The 20,745-nt window shown below is 31.6% G+C and overlaps 2 protein-coding genes across 2 annotated transcripts; one reads left to right on the forward strand and one right to left on the reverse strand.

Moving 5' to 3' along the window:
- The first annotated feature begins 146 nt into the window (after positions 1 to 146).
- On the forward strand, positions 147 to 14,635 carry LOC126734890 (coiled-coil domain-containing protein 115). The gene is made up of 2 exons (XM_050438724.1): positions 147 to 356; positions 14,260 to 14,635. Exons 1-2 carry the CDS (start codon positions 205 to 207, stop codon positions 14,594 to 14,596), a joined length of 489 nt encoding a protein of 162 aa, XP_050294681.1. The 5' UTR covers positions 147 to 204; the 3' UTR covers positions 14,597 to 14,635.
- An 11-nt stretch (positions 14,636 to 14,646) lies between these two features.
- Positions 14,647 to 16,935, reverse strand: LOC126734768 (pachytene checkpoint protein 2 homolog). Its single transcript, XM_050438493.1, has 7 exons — positions 16,755 to 16,935; positions 16,519 to 16,681; positions 15,832 to 16,029; positions 15,549 to 15,776; positions 15,371 to 15,494; positions 15,097 to 15,317; positions 14,647 to 15,044 (listed from the first exon to the last, which is right to left on the reverse strand). Exons 1-7 carry the CDS (start codon positions 16,793 to 16,795, stop codon positions 14,721 to 14,723), a joined length of 1,299 nt encoding a protein of 432 aa, XP_050294450.1. The 5' UTR covers positions 16,796 to 16,935; the 3' UTR covers positions 14,647 to 14,720.
- Positions 16,936 to 20,745: the final 3,810 nt, after the last annotated feature.

The following is a 20,745-nucleotide window of genomic DNA, read 5'->3' on the forward strand; positions in this document are numbered from 1 at the left end:
TATCAACTCGAATATGTTATTTATAGATCAAAACCCATGTTGGTATCCTTAATAAAATGCAAGCTCTTATTACAATTTTTATCTTTTAAATCTCATAAACTTTCAATAGTGTCAACGTTTGTTTACATTTAACAGCTGATCAAGTTAAGTTGTCACAAGATTATTCTGAGTCTGAGCTAAAAAATAGTTTATTAGCCCTAAAAAATGACGATAAATGAAGAAAACTTGGACCAAATATGCCAAACATTAGACAAACTCGCCCTAGATGCCTTAACACTTATTCAAGAAGAAATAGAAATAAAAATTAACGCTGAAAACGCCATGATAGGGGGTGAAAATCATCTAGCTAAAACCAGGTACTAATATGTAATTTTGTTGGAATGTTTTTTTGTGTTATTTGATTAAATCTTTATATATCCTACATTGGTTTAAATGAATTTTACCCTCTATTATTTTATATGCAACTTAAAAGTAACAAAATAGTGAATGTGCTTGGTATAGGGTCTCATCTACGATATGGCATTTGCTTCTGGGGCTCCTGTCGCGAGACTCTTTTTTCAAACGGTTTTTATTCTCCAAAGACGAGCGGTTAGATTTATGTGTGAGTTAAATAGTTTTCAATCTTGCAAACCATTTTTTCAGTCAAAAAATATTAACACTGCTATCCTAACATTTTTGTAGAATATCTTGTTAGGATAGCAGTATGCAATTCTACAAATATATTGTTTGATCCACTCTAATAATCCTAATCTTACTGTTGCTAATAACCCTAATCTTACAAGAAGTTCTCATGTTGTATCCTTGCCTACCTCACTCAACATTAACAAAGAATTCCTTAATTTATTCCAGTTTAAAATTTTTTAACCATTTTCCTTCTTCACTTCAAAAAATTAAAGAGGAGAATAAATTTGTAGGGGAATTAAAGTACTTGGTGCTCGGGAAGGATTACTTTAGATTGTCAGAGTATTTAGAGGATAATTCTGCCGTCCTTGTTAAAAACACCGTATCTCCAAAAAAGTTACTTTTGAGAAAATGACGTTTGAAATTTTAGGCTTTTAATTCGAGTTATTTTGTAGTTTAAAAAGCTTTATAGCAATTATGTTGTCTGTAACTATAAGTATTTTTAGTTATTCTATTCAAAATGACCAAAATTTTGTATATGGGATATGAATTTTTGAAATTATTCCAAAACATGTGATAGATACATGAATTTATTCTTGTGTAATATGTTTTTATACTAGGCAAAAAAACTGTATGTTGACATATGGTTCGAGTCAGCATATTAAAAATGTAGTTTACTAGCTATAAAGACCGTATAGCGTAAATTTAGTATCTATTATTTTAAAAGACAAAAAAAATAATAATCTGGGATCTATTACAATATATAATAAAATAAAAGACAGTTTATGTAATTTTAAAGTTTTAATGTAGAAACAAAGTAGAAGTTAAACAAATGACTTAGGTTTGTTATATGAAATTATGTAGAAAAAAAATATGTGTTAAAAATATAAAAATATCCACTAAATAATTAATTTTATTCATCTTCAATATTGTTAATTAGATCAACAGCATTGCTTTCAACCAGATTATTCCAAAAATGCAATTTTTGGCTTGGAATAATAAGGGATAAGTTGCTTAGAATCTTTTTTCTCTCAGACGAAATGCCTCGATTTGCCGTGTAACTTTTAGGGTCCTGAGCCAAAAAATTCTTTTTCTGAGGATAAATATAGTTCTTTGAAATCCGTTTCTTTAAAGCACTTTTTGTAAAATAACTGAGTGCATCCTCTCCTTACTTCTATCAAAACAATATCTTTTAGGAGTGGACGATCTTTATTAACTTTATTGAGCTGATAGTTAGTAGTGAAATTTGGCCAGTGTTTAAAATCAGCATAGGTTAACTCTTTAACATTCATAGAATTATTCTTTGTGCAATTTTGGACAACATTTTAAAAATCCTAAAAGTCGTAGACCTTGGGATTTTCTTTTAGGCCTTTTTCCACCAAATGATGAAAGCTATCTGCTGACATAAAGTATGTCCGGGCTCAAAATATTTAATGGTTATTTTTTGAGCGGTGGTGTAATTGGTATTAATTATATATACAAGATAACTTAAGAGCGACCAATTTTTATTTTGCCCGCTGCAATTGTCTGCCCATATGTAAATATTCTCTTTATCTCTTGCATATTTAGTAATAAAAATGTTGTAGCAGCTAATTAAGTCTTCTTTTTTTTCTCCCAGCAATGGCTTCATGCCAAAGCCTTATTTTCTCGAGTTAGACTGCCAAGAGGAACAAAGGATTGATTAAAGGCAATTATGCGAGGTGTAAATACAACTTGCTTGAACATATCTATTCTAGGAAGCATAATGACTTTTTGCATATCGGTAGAATAGAATATGCTATGTTCATTGTTAGTTTGTATTTTATCAGTACGATATTCCTCTCTAGTAAATTCAACTTTTTTTATGTGTTCTAGCCATCCAGAACAATTAGAACAATCGGTATTTTGTGATGCGTTTTCTTTATTGTGGCTAGAATTATGCAGAAAAAAAGATTCCCTTTTTTTCACACTCCTCGTGTCCCAATTTCGTAAATGATATTTTCATTACTTTTACAACTGTTCTATACAGTTCTTATGATATTTTCATATTGGCGTGACATATTTTAAAATCTTGAAACATACTTGTAATTGTTATATCACTGGGCAAATATAGTTTATTTGGCGCATGTTCCCTTTTGTAGTGGGACACGCAGGGTGAATATTTTTTAATGTGATTTTGGATCATGTCACGATCGGCCTTTATACGTTTATATGAACCACGTTGATCTGACAAAGGACTGCCTATAATTGGCAAAATAGTATCATTATTGCCAGCGTATCCCAAAGTTGTCAAAAAAAAATCCTACAGATTTCTACACGCACACCATCATCGCCTTTTAAGAAATACTTTTTTGTAAAGTGTTTTTTAATACTGTTACTTTTCGTTTTTGTTTTTTCTATGTAATGGTTTAAAAACGCTTTCTGCTCCGTAAAATTTTTGGCCCAGTAACTATTATTAATTTTTAAACGAAGTGGTGCGCCAATTTTAATCAAACATTCCTTTTGCACTCGCAACTTTTTTTAACAGCCTGTTTCTCCTTTTTTTGCTTGAAAAAGTCTTCCTTTTACCTTTATTCACTACATATTTTTTTCTTCTTCTTGCTTCTCCTTTCTTTGTATTAGAAGTATCCAATTCCATACAATCTTCGGCAGTAGCAAGTGACACACTTTCTAAAAAGAAAAAATAAGTTAATACATAATTATACAATGTTTGTGTAGTTTTAATAAAAAACGTATAAGTTAAGTGATAACCAGAGACCATTAGGGTATTTTTTTACCTGTTGTGTTGTTTTCAATATCAGAAGTCTGAAGAATTTCTGAGTCAGCTTCAACATCCATAATTTCTGACCCTAGTCTTTCTAGCATCTCCAGCTCTTCTCGTTCCTGGAGATCACAGCGCTCATCGTCAACTAAAACAATAAAAATATTATGATGTAGTTAAAAATATTTTTAAATGCCAAAGACAATTTTTAACAATTTCTAATTTAAAATTATTTTCATAAAACATATTGAAACATATTGAAACATAATCAAACCTGTATTTATGTTTTTTTCTACCTGTTGTTTGGTCTTCATTTTATCTGTGACATAAAGAATTTCTGAATCAGCTTCTGTATTCATCATTTCTGAACCCAGTGTCTGAGATCCCTCTAGCTCTTCTTCTTGAAGGTCACCGCGTTCCTCGCCATCTAAAAAAAGATAAAAAAATACGATGTATAAAATTTTACCTGGATCTAAGATCGCATCGCTTAGATCTGAGTATAAAAAATAAAAAAAGTGGTCTAAAGTCAATTAAAAATGATTTCTAATTGTCATAAAACTATGTATAACAACTAAAACATATATGTATATGGATAAATATATATGTTTTTACCTTTTGTTTGCTTTTTATTATCTGGACCATGAATAATTTCTGGGTCGCCTTCAATACCCATAATATTTGGCCCTAATCTCTGTGATTTTTCTGTCTCTTCGTTATATTTTAAATCAAATTCGTTGCGTTCATTGTTGACTAAAATATAATAACCATGTTAAGATAAATTATTTTTCTTTTTGAGTAAATTATTAGGTAATTTTTTTTTCTTTAAGTCATAAATTGTACCTATTTAAAGGAGATGTATTATGTATTTATTGTAGAACAAATAAATACTGCTAATGGAAAGATAATAAACACTAAAGTCCCTATTCGTTCTAAGATAAAATATATGTACCTATTATACATAAATACATTTTTACAAAACGTTGGATATTAATGTACAAAAAGGGTTAAAAATAGTTACATAAAAAATAAGGTAAACATAAAAAATAAATTAAAATAAATCAATTTACCTTGTTTTTTGTTTGATTGGGCTATATCCAAAATTTGACACATATCGTTCGTATCCAAGAAATTTACAATTTTTCTCTTACAAAACTGTCCGTGATTAAGGGATGTAAGTTTTCATCCAAAATAATCATGTTTTCTGTTATTATCAAACTGTCATTTAAACTAGTTGAGTCGTTTAAACTATTTCTAGATTCTTGTCCTAATGGTCGATTATTTTCCAAGACTTGCAGTACCATCCTTTTTGCCCTTGATCCCATGTTAAAAAACCGCGAATCAATTTGCCGAAAAGAAAACAAAAAAACCTGTTAGTTGACCCAAAGAGATGTCGGGGTTGAATAAAACTATTACAATTACAATTATTACAAATTATTACAATTACAATAAAACTATTAACAATCACGGCACATGCGGGACACCAAGGGGTACACGCCACCAAAAAGTCAATTCGCTACTTAATATAAACACCGTATTGGAAGTACGCTTTTGGCGGGAGCATACAAGTGCGAACATTACAAGATATAAAGACCGTATCTTTTATAGATACGGTCTTAATGTTAAGTAATATCGACATATTTTGAAGAGTTACGGTGTTTATGTTTAGGAAAAGTCTAGTCTTTTTAGCAAGTAACGCTTATCCTAAATATAAAAACGTGCAAAATGACTATTTAAAAAAAAAAATTTCTGTACTAAAATTTCAAAATTTTATTTTTTTTTAAATCCATAGATAAATGCCAAACCGCAGAATTCAAAAATACAAAAATCTCAATTTTGACAAAACTGCGAGATACGGTCTTTTTCACTATGACGGCAGAATTTTAAGCTTTGACTTTTAAATATTTTATTTTTTGTAAAAATGTGTGCTTTTGTTTTATTTAGTGTAGTTTATACCTAGTTTGTGCTTTGTTAGTAGCAATGTTATATGGTGAAATAATAAAGCTTTCTTTTAAATTAACCAACTTAGAAATTAGATGTAAGGCTTTGTACACATTATTTTGTTAGTTACAAACTACTCTAGTAGCTACCACATCTATTACCTTGATAAATTAAATGTAGGTAATGTATTGATTTTAGAAGGACTTCAGCAAGAACTTTTTGAAGGCATCATTAATGTCACATCATTGGTGTATTGCACTTTATCTTTCGTTAGTCATAGATCCGACTATCAAACTTCAGAAATGTTAAGCCCATTAATAAAGGCTTACTTTTTGGAAATTAGACAATTCGATAATATTATTTACTTAAATGATGTAGCTTTAAGAATTCAATATCTTAATGAAATCAAACTTAATAATTTAATGTCTTAGTGCTGCCTAAAAATGTAAGTTTCAAAGAACCTAAACATTGCAAGCAAATCCAAAGCATTTGGTATCGACAATCTTAATATAACATTAATTCATATGTGCTGCCCTTTTATAAAACCTTTAATATTGCATATAATTAATAAATGCATTGAAAGCAGCTATTTTCCCAAATGTTGGAAAGAGGCCTTTGTGATGCCATTGCCAAAGGTAAATAATCCAACAGATTTTAATCAGTTTAGATCCATTAGTATTCTGCCTACATTTTCAAAAATTCTTGAAAGAATCTTAGACACTCAAATTCGAAATTTTTTAAATGCTAATGATATTTTGCCCCCTAAACAGTCTGGGTTTATAAAGAACTTCAGTTGTGCTTCAGCAATGGCGGATGTTATTGATGACATCATAAGATCTAGGGATGATGGTATGATTTCTGCCCTTGTTCTATTGGACTATACGAAAGCCTTTGATTTTGTTAATCACGAAATTTTAAAGTCTATATTTCACTATATAGGTTTTTCTGATAAAGCTATTAATTTCATTAATTCTTATTTAAGTGGTAGGGTGCAGCGAGTCAAGATAGAGGAAAATGTATCTGAACCCTTGGAAGTTGATAATGGCGTGCCTCAGGGTGGTATTTTAGGACCCTTATTTTTTATTATTTATACTTTTAAATTTTATTTTTATTTAAAAAACTGCCTTTACCATTTTTATGCCGACGATGCTCAGTTGTATTACTCTTTTCTGCCAGAAGATGCTAAAAATGCGGAAGCAAAAGTTAATCAACACTTACAAGCCATATGTGATATTGCTTCAAAACATTTTCTAAAATTAAATCCTTCTAAGTCGTCTGTAATGTTTATTGGTAATAAGCAAAAAATTAACCATATTTTAAACAGCAACACTATTAATATTAAGATGGGTGATGCTAATATGCCTGTTGTAGATAATTGCAAAAGTTTGGGCTTAATAGTGGATAGTGATTTGCGATTTCATCAACACATTTCTAATGTTCTAAAAAAAGGGTATTTTGCTTTAAAAATAATTTACTTGCATAGGCATTCTAAGTGAAGATAGGCTATAATGCTAGGCGTCTAAGTGAAGATATTAAAAAAATGTGTGACTCTTTAGTGCTGTCACAATGCAATTATTGCGATGTTGTTTACGGTTGGTGCCTAGACTATAATGACAGGTGCCGATTGCAAAAGCTTCAGAACTCATGTATTCGCCTAATTTTTGCATACACAGACATAATGAAAGGCCTTTTAATGTTATGAGGGTCGAAAAGTTTTTAATCATTTGCCTATTAGTAAAAGCAACTAATTCATTATGGACTTTTAGAGGATTGCTGAAGAAATCACTTTTAAGCAAACTTTATAATAACTTGGAAGAGTTCTACCTGGACATCCTTGAGGATATTGTATAGTTTTATGGGTTCCTCTCTTGTTGTGAATGAAGCTAAAGTTTTATTTATATATGTTTTTTAATTAGTTTTATAGTTTATGATAAGCCTATTAGTTTAAATACATTGAAATTAGGATTTCTTTTATTAAAAACTTCTCTCCTTCGTCTTGCGCGTCTTCTTTGCTCGCCATAACCAAAAATCATTTAAATTCTTTGCCTAAGCGTGTATATCATAGTTACTAACAATAACGTACAAATTATTGTTATTGTTATTATTAAAGCAAGAAATTTTAACTGGTTAAATACCTAGTGACATTGACTGGTAGGAAAGTTCACTAAATAATATCTTAAATTTCGGATCATATAATCAAACTGTATGGAAACGAACTCCATTGCAAAGGAAAATAAACAAAAAAGAAAAAAAAATGTTTATCTTTCATGACCAAAAGAATTCATAGGATTTATAAACACTTTCAATGATAAATGCACCTGTTCTCTTAATGGTCATGTCAAAAAACAGTAAGTCAATAGGTTAGTAAAATAATCTATTGATTTATTAAAACAATTTACTAACCTAAAAAGATATGTTCCAATACAAATCTTAGCTTTACCGTAATTATAACACTTACAGGAATAATGTCTAATACTAAATAATTTACAAGGTTTAAATAACCCTAACTTGGCAACGCAGCACTCAAATTTAAAAAATAAGATGCCAAAATGTAGAGAATAAAAAGTTCTTTCAAATGAGATACCACTCAATGCCTATTGCCATTTAAGATTTTCAAGAGGGAGGTTCTGGGGGATAGGGGATTGAAAGATGCCAAGTGATTTCTTTCTTTTTTTCCAGATTTTGATATTTTATTCTGTTTTAGTATTTCATAATTGGCTTTATAACTTAAATCATATCTATGTTTTACCACTACTTTGTATATTTTATAATTTACTACTTTATTGAGGTATAATTATTTTCATTCATCTTGTTAAGCTATATTTTGAGTATCAGTGCATATATCATGGTTTGTTATCAAAAATGTGAATTTTTTTTTAAACAATAAAGCCTTTTTTGACTTTGACGAAAAGATGTAGCATTTACCAAATATAAAAACATGTACAAAATGGCATTGGGAATCCTTTAAGCAATTTAAAAATCAAACTACTATCGCTATAGTTATGGAAAAAAAGAGATGTTTTGAATTTACAATTCATATAATAATACACATTTGCAGTAAAAAATATATATATAAATTATATTCCTGTGACATTTAACAATCAGCAAAACCTAAAGCACCAGATCAACTACAATAGCTCTCTCGCTGGTAAATTAGCTCCCTACTGCACTTAAAATTATTTCCACCAAGATTGCATATCATGCTACTGGGATATGGAGTTGTCTTCTGCGGTGATAGGTGGGAGGCCAGCAGAATATTTATCCTCTAAAAATGTTGCATCAGAAATATGTTATACAATCTTAAAAAAATAGAAACTTGCAGGAAAAAATCTAAAGGCAATGAAATTTTAACACTTCTATCAATTTATATTCTGGAAACTTGCATTTTCATCAATAAAAATCCTTATCTCTTTCTAGAGTGAGGCAGAATACATTGTCATAACACTAGATTTAAACATGATTTGAAAAATATTAAGTCCAATTTTAGTTTCATTCAAAAAATGTTCAGTTTAACCTCATAAAAATTTCCAAAGAGCAACCTTTAGTAGTATGGTCCCTGGAAAACAAAAAATTTAAAAAAAATCTAAAATCACTTCTTTAGGAAAACCATTGTTATTCAATTGAAGAATATTTAACTGATGATAGTTTACTAGGCATTAGCAGGTCAAGTTTGAATTAATGCAGCTTCTTCCATCTCTGTGGTATCTTTTATAAGTGTATTGTGCATGTATGTATGTAAAATTGCTATTAGCCTTACCTATTTTTTATATATTAATAGACTGTTTTATCTTTTATATAATGTCTTTTTAACCCCTTTATGTTACATAGATAAGCACTAGCTTTTTTTACCTCCTACAAACTTATTTTGGGTTTTTTATATACAGGGTGTTTCCTAACTACGGTACGAAACTATACAGGGTGAATCGTTAGGTCGTTTTATGAAAAAAAGTTCCTATGAACGTATGTCGGGAGTTGCTTTGTTTCTGAGATACAGGGCGATGAAGGTTCAAAAAAATAACGGTATTTTAAAAATACTATAACTATCCCTAAACCGATTTGGTTGAAATTTGGTGCAGTTATTTGAAGTTATAAGACGCTTATTTAGCTGTAACTAGATTGAAATTATTAAGTCCAGTGGCGTGTCAGTGGGCACCACATGCTTATTGTTGAGAAAAAAACAAGGCCAATAATTGTTTTGCAGCTTTTTATTTATTTTTGTATTTAAGCAACTAAAAATACAACTTGTTCTTATCTTATTATCTTCATATCTGGCTTTGTTTTCGAGAAAAAATTTTTTAAGTATCTTTAACTCATTCTAAAAATTATCCATTGACGACAACATGAAATAAAAACCAATTAATTCGATAAACAATTTCAACCTTAAAGTACATGAGCAAAATGTCCACCCTCCAATGCACGACTTTTTGGTCTCTTGTGTCTTGTTTACTATGATAATAAACATTCAACTTCTACGATTTTTATTATCAGATTTTTGAAATACAACAAAATAACAAATACATTGCTTCTTATGACAAATAATTGGCAAGTCCATTCAAGTACCTCCTTTGTACCTACCCGCTTTGGAGACCAGCTGACAGTGATAGAATTGCTATAAGTAAAATTCAGCTGTCAATTAGCAGTGATTCATTACTTCATCATGAATAATTTTACTAACCATGAAATGACCGACATGCACTTTATTTATGGATTAGGAAATGGAAATGCGGAAGAAGCACGAAGAATTTACCAGGACAGATATCCTAACAGAGTAATTCCATGTGCAAAAACATTTAGAAAACTACATGCAACATTATGTGAAACTGGGAGTTTTAATAAAAATATGGGTGGTGGAAGACCAGAAACTATAACAACGCCTGAACTGGAAGAAGCTATACTTGATGCGATAGCAGAAGATCCTTCCAATAGTATCAGGAAGATTGCATTGCAGTTTGAAGTCAGTTCAAAAACCGTTTGGAAAGTTCTAAAAAGAAACCTTTTGCATCCATATCACATACAGCGTATACAAGCTCTACTGCCGCGGGATTTTCATCCAAGATGAATGTTTTGCAGGTGGTTGATTCATATGATGGCACACAATAATAATTTCCTACCACATGGGCGGAGTTAGGGGGGGGGCTTGGGGGGGCTTAGCCCCCTTTAAAGTGAAATTAGCCCCCCCCCCCCAAAAAATTGTTCAAAACGTAAAAAAACAGAAAGTATAAGACTTAAAGAATATGTGGTTGAAGCTTCCACTTCCGCAGTACACGAAGAAACGTTCTTAAATTCACCTTTGATAAAAAATGAGGCACAAAAGTTTTGGCTAATTTCAATTTATTATAGGTCTCTCGACAATATAATAAATCATCTAAAAATAAGATTTTCTTCCGAAAGTCAGAAATTAGCTAAATCTGTCTTCAATTTTTTGCAGATGGATTTTGATGGTAGTTTGGCATTCATTAAGTTGTATGGAGATACCTTTTTAATCGATAAGGAGCTATTAAAAGCTGAAATGACCGTTATTGGGAATTGCATAAATAAAAGCCAGAGCCACAACATTACCATTTCTGATATTAAAGATGTATTAAGAAAAGAGACTTTTCCAAATGCATATACCCTTATGCAAATAGCATTAGTTTTGCCAATTTCTTCAGCGTCCTGCGAACACTCTTTCTCAACAATGAGAAGAATTAAAAATTGGTTTAGGTCAACGATGGGTCAGGATCGATTTAGTTCTTTAGCACTAACCACTCTTAGTATTGAAAGTGGTTTAACAAAGTCATTGTCGCCAGATGAAATTTTAAAAGAGTTTTTAAAAAAAGGAAATCGCAAACTTTTATTAGAGTAGTTGTAAGATAATTTTATTGGATTTCATTTTATTTAAGGACATTTTAAATAAATTTTGCTTTTACTATTTTTGAAGAATTATTGCGTTTTATTAAAATGATATTGGTTTTGAAGGTGGCAGACAATGGAGAAGTAATATCTAATTGTCGGATTTGCATTGTCTTAATGAATTTAAACAAAGTTAAACACGACGTTTTGGTTGGTAAGTATCTCCAAGCGTTACCAAGTGTAAACTGCTAGTTTACACTTAATATAACATTTTAATATAATAATGGTTGGAGATACTTACCAACCGAAACGTCGTGTTTAACTTTGTCTAAATTAATTAAGTCCGACAATTAGATAATAAAATGATATTATTTTGAACTTTGAAATTTTTCTTGAAAGTTTAAATTTTTTTTAAAAACTAGCGACTTTTGACTTTTGTTGTGTATGCAATATACTCCAATACATATACAGAATGGTTCATACATTATGGGTATTGTAATAAAATTTTTTTCACGTTTTTCTTAGATGAAACCTAATATGAAAATAAAAGTAAAACAAATTCATGATATTATGTAGGTATATAGGACAGCAAATTAGAATAGAAGCCGTTTAAGACTATTCTTTTTTTTTTAATAATTTTAACGGCTTATAAGTAAAAATGAAGGTGCCCACCAAAAAATTTGTTACCTCCGGCGGCGCCTGCGGCGGACTTTTCTTTGATGGCCACCCCCTCACCTCTTCGTGTAACTCTGCCCCTGGATAGGGGCTTTAGCCCCCCCATTTTTGAGGCTCTAACTTCGCCCATGCCTACCAAATATTTTATTTACGGACGAGGCAAATTTTTCAAGAGATGCTATTATGAACTTCCACAATGATCATTTTTGGGCCGACGAAAATCCCCACGTTATTAGAGAAACTCATTTTCAGCAACAATTTTCGCTGAACGTTTGGATAGGAATTATTGGTGACTACCTAATTGGCCCATTTTTTTTACCGGCAAGATTAACAGGTGAATCCTACACGGATTTCTTGCAACACCATTTATCCACTTTATTAAAAGAAGTACCCCTACAAGTAAGAGTCCACATGTTGACGAGTTGAGTTTATGCACGACGGGGCTCCAGCTCATTTCAGTGTTCTTGCTCGTCAGCATCTCGGCGTCATCTACCCTAATTGCTGGATTGGACGTGCAGGAACTCAAAATTGGCCGGCTCGCAGTCCTGATATAAATTCCCTGGATTACTATTTATGGGGCCAATGAAGGCACTTGTTTATAAAACTCCTGTTCTAGATGTGAATGACTTGAGGAATCGGATAATTGTCAATTGCAATATCATAAGGGATACTCCAGGTATTTTTGAGCGTGTCAGACACTCGATAACAAATCGTTTGCAGTCGTGTATTTTATCAGAAGGTGGGCATTTTGCTCATTTACTTTAAGGTCGAAATTGTTTATTGAATTAATTGGTTTTTATTTCATGTTGTCATCCATGGGTAATTTTTAGAATGAGTTAAAGATACTTTAATTTTTTTTTTCAAAAACAAAGCCAGATATGAAGATAATATAACATACGAAAAAGTTGTATTTTTAGTTGCTTAAATACAAAAATAAATAAAAAGCTGCAAAACAATTATTGGCCTTGTTTTTTTCTCAACAATAAGCATGTGCCCACTGACACGCCACTGGACCTAATAATTTCAATCTAGTTAGCTAAACAAGCGTCTTATAACTTCAAATAACTGCACCAAATTTCAACCAAATCGGTTTAAGGATAGTTATAGTATTTTTAAAATACCGTTATTTTTTTGAACCTTCATCGCCCTGTATCTCAGAAACAAAGCAACTCCCGACATACGTTCATAGGAACTTTTTTTCATAAAACGACCTAACGATTCACCCTGTATAGTTTCGTACCGTAGTTAGGAAACACCCTGTATATTTGGTTGTATGATCTAATACTATTATTATGTCAATTGAGTATATGTATCTGTAATTTCTAGAACCAATAAAGTATTTTTTGATTTATATAATTATTACAAAAATGATAGGAAATGTTCCTACAGTGTACAGTGGCCTACCAGCTCGAACTTCATAAATCTTGAAATGGAGCATTTTTGTTGCCTTATATTACCATACATAACCAACATTATAAATTCCTGCAGATTCAATTTTTTGAAAAAGTTGGAAAATTACCTGGAGTATTTCTCATTTAAAAAAAAAAACGCAGATTCAGGAGTTAATGGTTTGCAGCCTACAAGCATGTCCAAAGTTCTTAAAAAAGTAATGTTTATGTAAAACAATTAAATCTGCATAAAAGTCTTTCTCCAAATCAGTCTAGTTCACTCAGGTTTTGGTTGTGCAATCCCACTATTAAACATAACTGATGATTAGTACTATAGTAATTAGGACTATAAACCCTTAACTCTTTTCAATCTTAAATTTTATTGGGTTTTCTGAGATCTTTTGATGGATTATCTTTCCAACAGATTCATTTTGTGTTTGAAATTCTGCAAGGCTCAAGCTCTTATCTCTTGGGAGCAAAGCTCAATCGAAAATAAACTCTTTTCAATATTTATAATGATAAACTTGCTAATTTCCTAAAATTCGGCAAGGTAAACCAATGTTTTACAATATATAGCTTTTTTTTTTCATCTAAATATTTTAATGCAGAGAAAGCTAACTATGAGTACCTAGAATGTTATTACATTCAAATTATCATAAACTTTTTATTAATCCATCTCAGTCAAAACTTTCAAACGGTAAAAATCAGGAAAATGTTGAATAAAAAATAATGGAACAAGTTCTTTGTAAAAAAAAGGTACCTACTAAACTGCTGCATTATGTTAGGTGTAGATATTTTGTGCAATACCTTGGTCAATGGTTATGTATTTTTTTCCCTATGTTTTCTATGGTCAACAGTGAACATAGTATGTAGTATTTTTCAATTGTACATACATACATACATGTTTTTTGGAACAAAACTTGTTTTTTAATTTGTTTTTGACTCCTCTTTTTAAATTAATGACAACAATATTTATGTATTGGATTGTTTTACATGGTTTACAAAAGAAACATATTATTAGATATTGTTAACATGGCCTTTCTTATGTGATTTTAATGCTTCTAGGTACATTTTAGGACAAAACAGTGTATCAAGCCTGCAACTACCAACAGAAAACTCCAATGCAAAAGCTCTCACAAAAGTGCATACAATCACAGACAATTATGGACTCAACCAATTTGATTTGGAATCAAATAAGCCCGATAATGAGGAGTTTATTAACCCTATAAAGTGGTTTGGGTTTATGCCACCACAAAACTTACATTTCGCGCAAAATTTGTACAGGCAGGCTCTGCAGTGGATTATACAGGCAGCAAACGTACAAAATAAATTGTGCAAGACGCAGGAACAAATAATGCAGTTAAAGGAGTTGAAAAAGGAGATTTTGACTAGAGAGAAGTAGCTTAATAATTAGTATTAAATATATCTTTCAAAAATAAAACTTGCGAGTTGTTTTTAAAAAATTACCTATATTACATTAATAGAATTGCCACAATTACACTTCAGAAAATCAAAAAAATTTAAACTTAAGAGAACTTGTTCCCTGAAACTGTATTGTGTTTTTCAGGTTTAATAGTGATCAACTTCTTATCTTTATGTTCCCTCTCTACAGCAGCCTCCATGGAATTCAAAAAGGTATCCATTCTCACAGGAAGATTCTCACTTCTCACATAAAGTGCATGAGCCAAAAATGGAATTTTCCTCAAAGTTCTTCCACTGAAACCAGAACTTTGATGGCAAATTTCCATAAGCCTTTTACTGTACTCATGGGTATTATTGGATAAATCCACTCCTCTGGCAATCATATCTGGTGTGTCTAAAGAATTTGGATCACAATTTATAATTTTGGCCTGAAAAGCTTAAGTTAATTTAGATAATTACACAAAAAATAAGTAAGCATACCCTAATCAGTTCCATAAGGCATGAATAGTAAATTTTATATATTGCAATCATACTTGGCAGTCCTAAAAACTGCTTTATATCAGCCCTATCTACAAATGCCACATCAATGGTTTCAGTCATATTGGAAGTGGCAAATATCAGCACATTTGGCATAAGTTTTATTTGGTCTATTTGTGTTAATATAGAGTTTACTACCCTTATAGAGTCAGACGGTTCATTATCTATTAAAAATAAAATATAGTACAAATTAATATTGCAGTTGGTTGAATATTACCACTGCAAAGGCTTCTAGCGTGGGCCAAAGATTCAACTTCGTCCATCAAGACACATATCAAGGTTTTCTCATTTTGACACATTTCCTTGATTTTTGTAAACATTTTTGTCACCAGTTTGCCGCTCTAAAATGTTTAATGTTGTAATAAATAAGTTTTCCCTTGCAACTGCCTTTTTACCTCAGAAAAATATCTTGAAAATAAACTGTGACTATTAATCTCCACCAACAGGCCACTGGAAAACAAATCTTTCATAGTAATAGTTAATTTTTGTGCCAGGGCTTTACAGAGGGAAGTTTTTCCAGTGCCTGGTGGACCATGCAGCAAAATTACCTTATTACAACAAACTATATTTGGGTTTATAGTTTTATTTGCGAAAGTCATCATGGTTCTTGCATACCTTAAAAGCTATACAATATAACTGTTAAAACTAATCAATAAATTAACTTTTACTTTGACTTACATCATCCTTAATATTACTATCATAGTACAAGTTTTCCCATAAAGAAAACAGTTCTTTGGAAGGCAAAGTTAGGTGTGTTGCCAATACAATTTCCTCTCCCCCCTGATCACTTTCATCATAAATTGTGGATTTTTCATTTTGCAGCATAAAGATGTTCCAGTTTATTTTGTATGAATGTAGATCTATAAATGGACTGTTCTGGAAAAAAAACTAACTCTAATCTTTGCCTCCAAACTTTAATATGCAAATCAATTTCACAGTTTTCAATACAAAAAAGCTGGAACTATGCTTAATAAAATAAACTTAAATACCTTCTAGTAATTCTATGAAGAGCATGTGCCAAGTCATAAATAGACATTTGAACCACTCAAAAAAAAATGATATTGAATCTCAAAACCTAATTTCCAATGATTTTAATATTTTTTAAATGCTGCCAACAGTATATCTGAGTCAGATACAGATCCTCTAGATAATATTGGTGGGATTGGGGTTTGAGCAGGTAAGTTTTAAACTTTTGCCTTAACTAGTTTTAACACATGAATCTAAACTACTTCCTGAACTGTTTACAAGAAACTCTTATATTATTATTTAAAAAGGGAAGGCCAGACATTATAGGCCACTTTCTCTTTCTACAGTATAACAAATTCTCGAAAAAAGTTTTGTCTGAACAAAAAGTACAGTGCTTACCTCATTTGTATTACCAATTGATACATAATGTACCAGAGTCTTGAGAGAACTAGAGGAACCTTCTTCATAATCAAATTCAGTTATTATTGTGTTGGGCCTAATTTTTCTTGCTAACAAGTACTTTTCAACTAGAGCAGTCAAGCAATTCTCTGACATAACAACACTAAAAAGAAATATTGTAATAATAAGGTAATTAAATAAGAATCATTTTAATTTGAAGAAACTCTATTACGGACCTCTTGCTCGCTAGAGCCACTTCTATATCTATTGTATCCATTTATTTAAATCCTAATAATAATTTATTCCTAGACATGCAAGTAAAAATCACAAAAAGAATATTGAAAGTGTCAACAAATAAATAACGATACTTTTAAAATTTTGAATTGGTGACGTCTTAAACTGACTTTTGAAATATTGACAGCTGATGTCGCGTAACGGAATAAACTTAACCTAAAATAGCCGATTTTTAGCGTGGAATGATTCTTAAGTTCGCTACAGACGATGCGCGTTAATTCGTGTGCACAAGGCCATTATTTTTGTGTAGTATAGGTTATATTTATGGTTTATAATTTAATTCGCGGGCCACTTCCGGATCATCCTTCACCCAGTCAACATGTGATCGTTCTTTTCTTTTCTTTAGAACCCTTTTCTAGACGCTTTCTTGCCCTTTGCCAGTGGTAGCTGAACCTATTCACGCCGGTAGCCAGGCCGGATAATGTCGGATGCATCGTAGAAGCGTGAGTGAGCATTTCAGTATTGACAATTGTGAAAATGGTCAATTCGCGGAACAGTTTCTGGGTACATAGCAGAGCTATTAAACTAGCAAGTCCACGTTTTGAAAGTGTTCATAAATAAATAAAAGTAATGGCCTCAAAAATTGGACGTCATTTGTGGGACTCGAAAGACAAAGACAAGACAAATAGAAATAAAAAAAAATATGCCTTTAAATAGTTGGGAGAAAAATTTGGAGTGACTCCCGAAGAAATTATAAAGAAGTATAGACATTTATTGCACAGTTATAAAAACTGTTGTCGGAAAGTAAAAATTAGTTGTGGCTGTGTTCCATTCCTCCAAGAACCATTGACAATTGTACCATTTTCTTCTCTATCAAATGTACTCGGAGGTGTGAACATATTTCTCGATTTTCTGCTTCTTAAAAAATTATGTAGCAATACTCAGCATTCCGTAATCAATCGAGCTTTATCTTGATTTAATAAAATAGGTCTTTGCCAAACTCAAAATACTGCAGACATAATTCCAAATACATTTTCAATTATTCTGCGAGCTCTTGAAGGTCTGTACTCGAATATGTACGCTCTGGTGTTTTATGTCATGATTTCCACCATATGAACGATAAGATATTCTTTTAAAGGGTATGCGTTGTCGCTAACAATAACCAATAAGGGCACAGACTTTGCTCTCATTGGCAATGGTTTGTCCGGAGGTAGATTTAAGGTCTCATCTTTCAACGCCTCATATAAAGAACAATTATTGAATAGTTGAATACACCTCTATCCTCCATCTGATATTTGTCCTTGTGAGCCAATCTTGAAAGGCCTTTAAATGTTATAATATTACTCTATATTACAATGTAATCCGCATCCCACAAAGTCATTAGTACTATATACAAATGTTCCGTTGTAGTTTATACAGTGTGTGTCAGCCAAACGAAATAAATTAGCTAATAAATAGACTGGAGCGTGTTGGAAAAAACGCTCGAATACGTCGATTGGTTTTTATATTTGCGAATTTTTTTTTCCATAAAAACGTTTTATACAGGGACTATCAGATAACGGTGGCCAATACCAACTTGCTTAGTTTAAACATAACACCCTGTATGTTAATTAATTTTTTAGATTCCTCAGATCATTTTAGACATATTTTGTATACAATGTCCTATACCCATCTTTGACTGTTTCGGAAATATTCAGTAAAATTCAAAAAATAACATTTAGAAAAGAAAATTATTTATTTGCCGAAAATTGTTACAATATATTCAAAGACATAATACAAATCTAAACAATAATGTCAATGTAGGAGATGTTCAAAATGCTCGCCACGAACGTCTTGGCAACACCCTACCCGTAAATAGAAATGTCTTCTAACGTTACTCAACATCTCAGGTCTGGTGTGATTGATCTAATTGCCAGGGTTATTCGTCTTCGTAAGTCAGTGGGTTTATTTTGTATACAATAGTTTTTACATATCCCCATAAGAAAAAGTCTAATGGCGTCAGATCGGGAGACCGTGCTGGCCATTCCATCGATCCTCGCCTCCCTATCCACCGATCTGGAAATATTTGTTTGAGGTACTGCCGGACATTTATTTGGTAGTGGGGTGGTGCTCCATTTTGTTGAACCCATATGATGTTCGCTGGAACTTGTGGGTTTCCTGGATGGCCATTCAAATTGCCCTCAATAAAAAAGGGATCTATGATCTGATCTTCAATAATTCCTGCCCACACGTTAACCTTTTCAGGGTATTGAGTATTGTCTTCTCTCGTCCAGCGAGAATTTTCCCTGGACCAATAGCGGCAATTTTGACGATTGGCATGACCGTGAAGAGTAAAGGTGCACTCATCAGAAAACATAACATGTTAAAACCAACTAATTGGATCACATTGCTGTCTAACATTGCCATCATTTGATCACAAAAATACATTCTTCTATCAAAAACGTCTTCCGTGAGCTCCTGGACGGGTATAATTTTATATAGGATGCATTTTGTTTTCTTTTAATATTCTAATAACTGATGAATAGCTAATATCGAGTACTGGGGCTGCTTTTCGAGTAGATGTATGTGGGTGTTCCTCAAACTCAAGCATAACAGCCAATTTGGTATCCTCACTTATTGCATTGGCAGCTGCTTTTTTGCATTGGCCCAGCTCGTGGAATTGCTTTTCTATTTTACTAATTGTCCCTTGGGTTAAAGGCGGCAAATTTGAAAATTTTTCGTGAAATAAGCGAGCTACTTCCATTTGCGTCCGTGTATTATCTCCATAGCCAATCACCTGTAGAATTGTTGTTTTGTGCATTTCTGTTAAATGAACCATTTTTCTGGCTTGTAGTTGAAATGAATAAAATTCAAATGACTATAGCACTGACGACTACTTCTGTCATGCAACATGAGTCAACATTAAGTCTGGCATTTTAAACCAAAGTAAACAACAATTTTTAGTTTTTTTTATTCTCATATCAATAAAAAGGAATGCTGAAATAGTTTTTGCTTGCTTTATCATTACCAAGATCTAAATGAGCAAGAAGTATTAAGTGAGTTGTAGAGAATCTTGAAAAATAAATAATTTTCTTTTCTAAATGTTAGTTTTTGAATGTTACTTAATATTTCCGAAACAGTCAAAGATAGGTATAGGACATTGTATACAAAATATGTCTAAAATGATTTGAGAAATCTAAAAAATTAATTAACATACAGGGTGTTATGTTTAAACTAAGCAAGTTGGTATTGACCACCGTTATCTGATACACCCTGTATAAAAAGTTTTTATGAAAAAAAAAATGCGCAACTATAAAAACCAATCGACGTGTTCGAGCGTTTTTTCCAACACGCTCCCATCTATTTATTAGCTAATTTATTCCATTTGGCTGACACACACTGTATATTCACTACTACTATTTATAGGAGACATTATCACTACATGTTTCCCATCTATAGCACCAACACAATTTATCATTTTATCTATCTTTGAATAAATCTGATTTCTTTTCCTTTTCCCTGCAGAAGTCACAGGAATCTGTAAATTGTTAAGAATTTAAATTTTTTTAACATTTGTTAAATAAATAATTAATTTATAATTAAATTATATTCATTCAGTTATCTACTAACACACCTGCACTTGTTGAAGTTTAGTTGATGATGCAATTAAATGAAAATTATTAAATATAATTTCTTTACTTCTTTAAAATATTTATATGAACTAAGCAAAGCACCCCGAGCTAGGCACATTTTTTGAAATATACATTTTCAAGAATCTTAATGTTCATAGATGTATAAAAGAACAATAAACATATCCCTTACCTGTGCCATTTTTAGTGCTTTACATACCTTAAATACAATGGAGGATATAAGCTGCGGTGAGATTTTAAGTGAATAACTTAAACTCTGATAACTGTCGCGAAAAACGAGGAATCGTAAACTTACCGCTAATCTTTACTTAGCAAAAATGGTACGCCTTATGTTAGTGGTCTGTTTAGTTATAGATAGGCCTAT

This window comes from Anthonomus grandis, chromosome 1 (genome assembly GCF_022605725.1).
Source record: "Anthonomus grandis grandis chromosome 1, icAntGran1.3, whole genome shotgun sequence".
NCBI classification, from domain to species: Eukaryota; Metazoa; Arthropoda; class Insecta; order Coleoptera; family Curculionidae; genus Anthonomus; species Anthonomus grandis.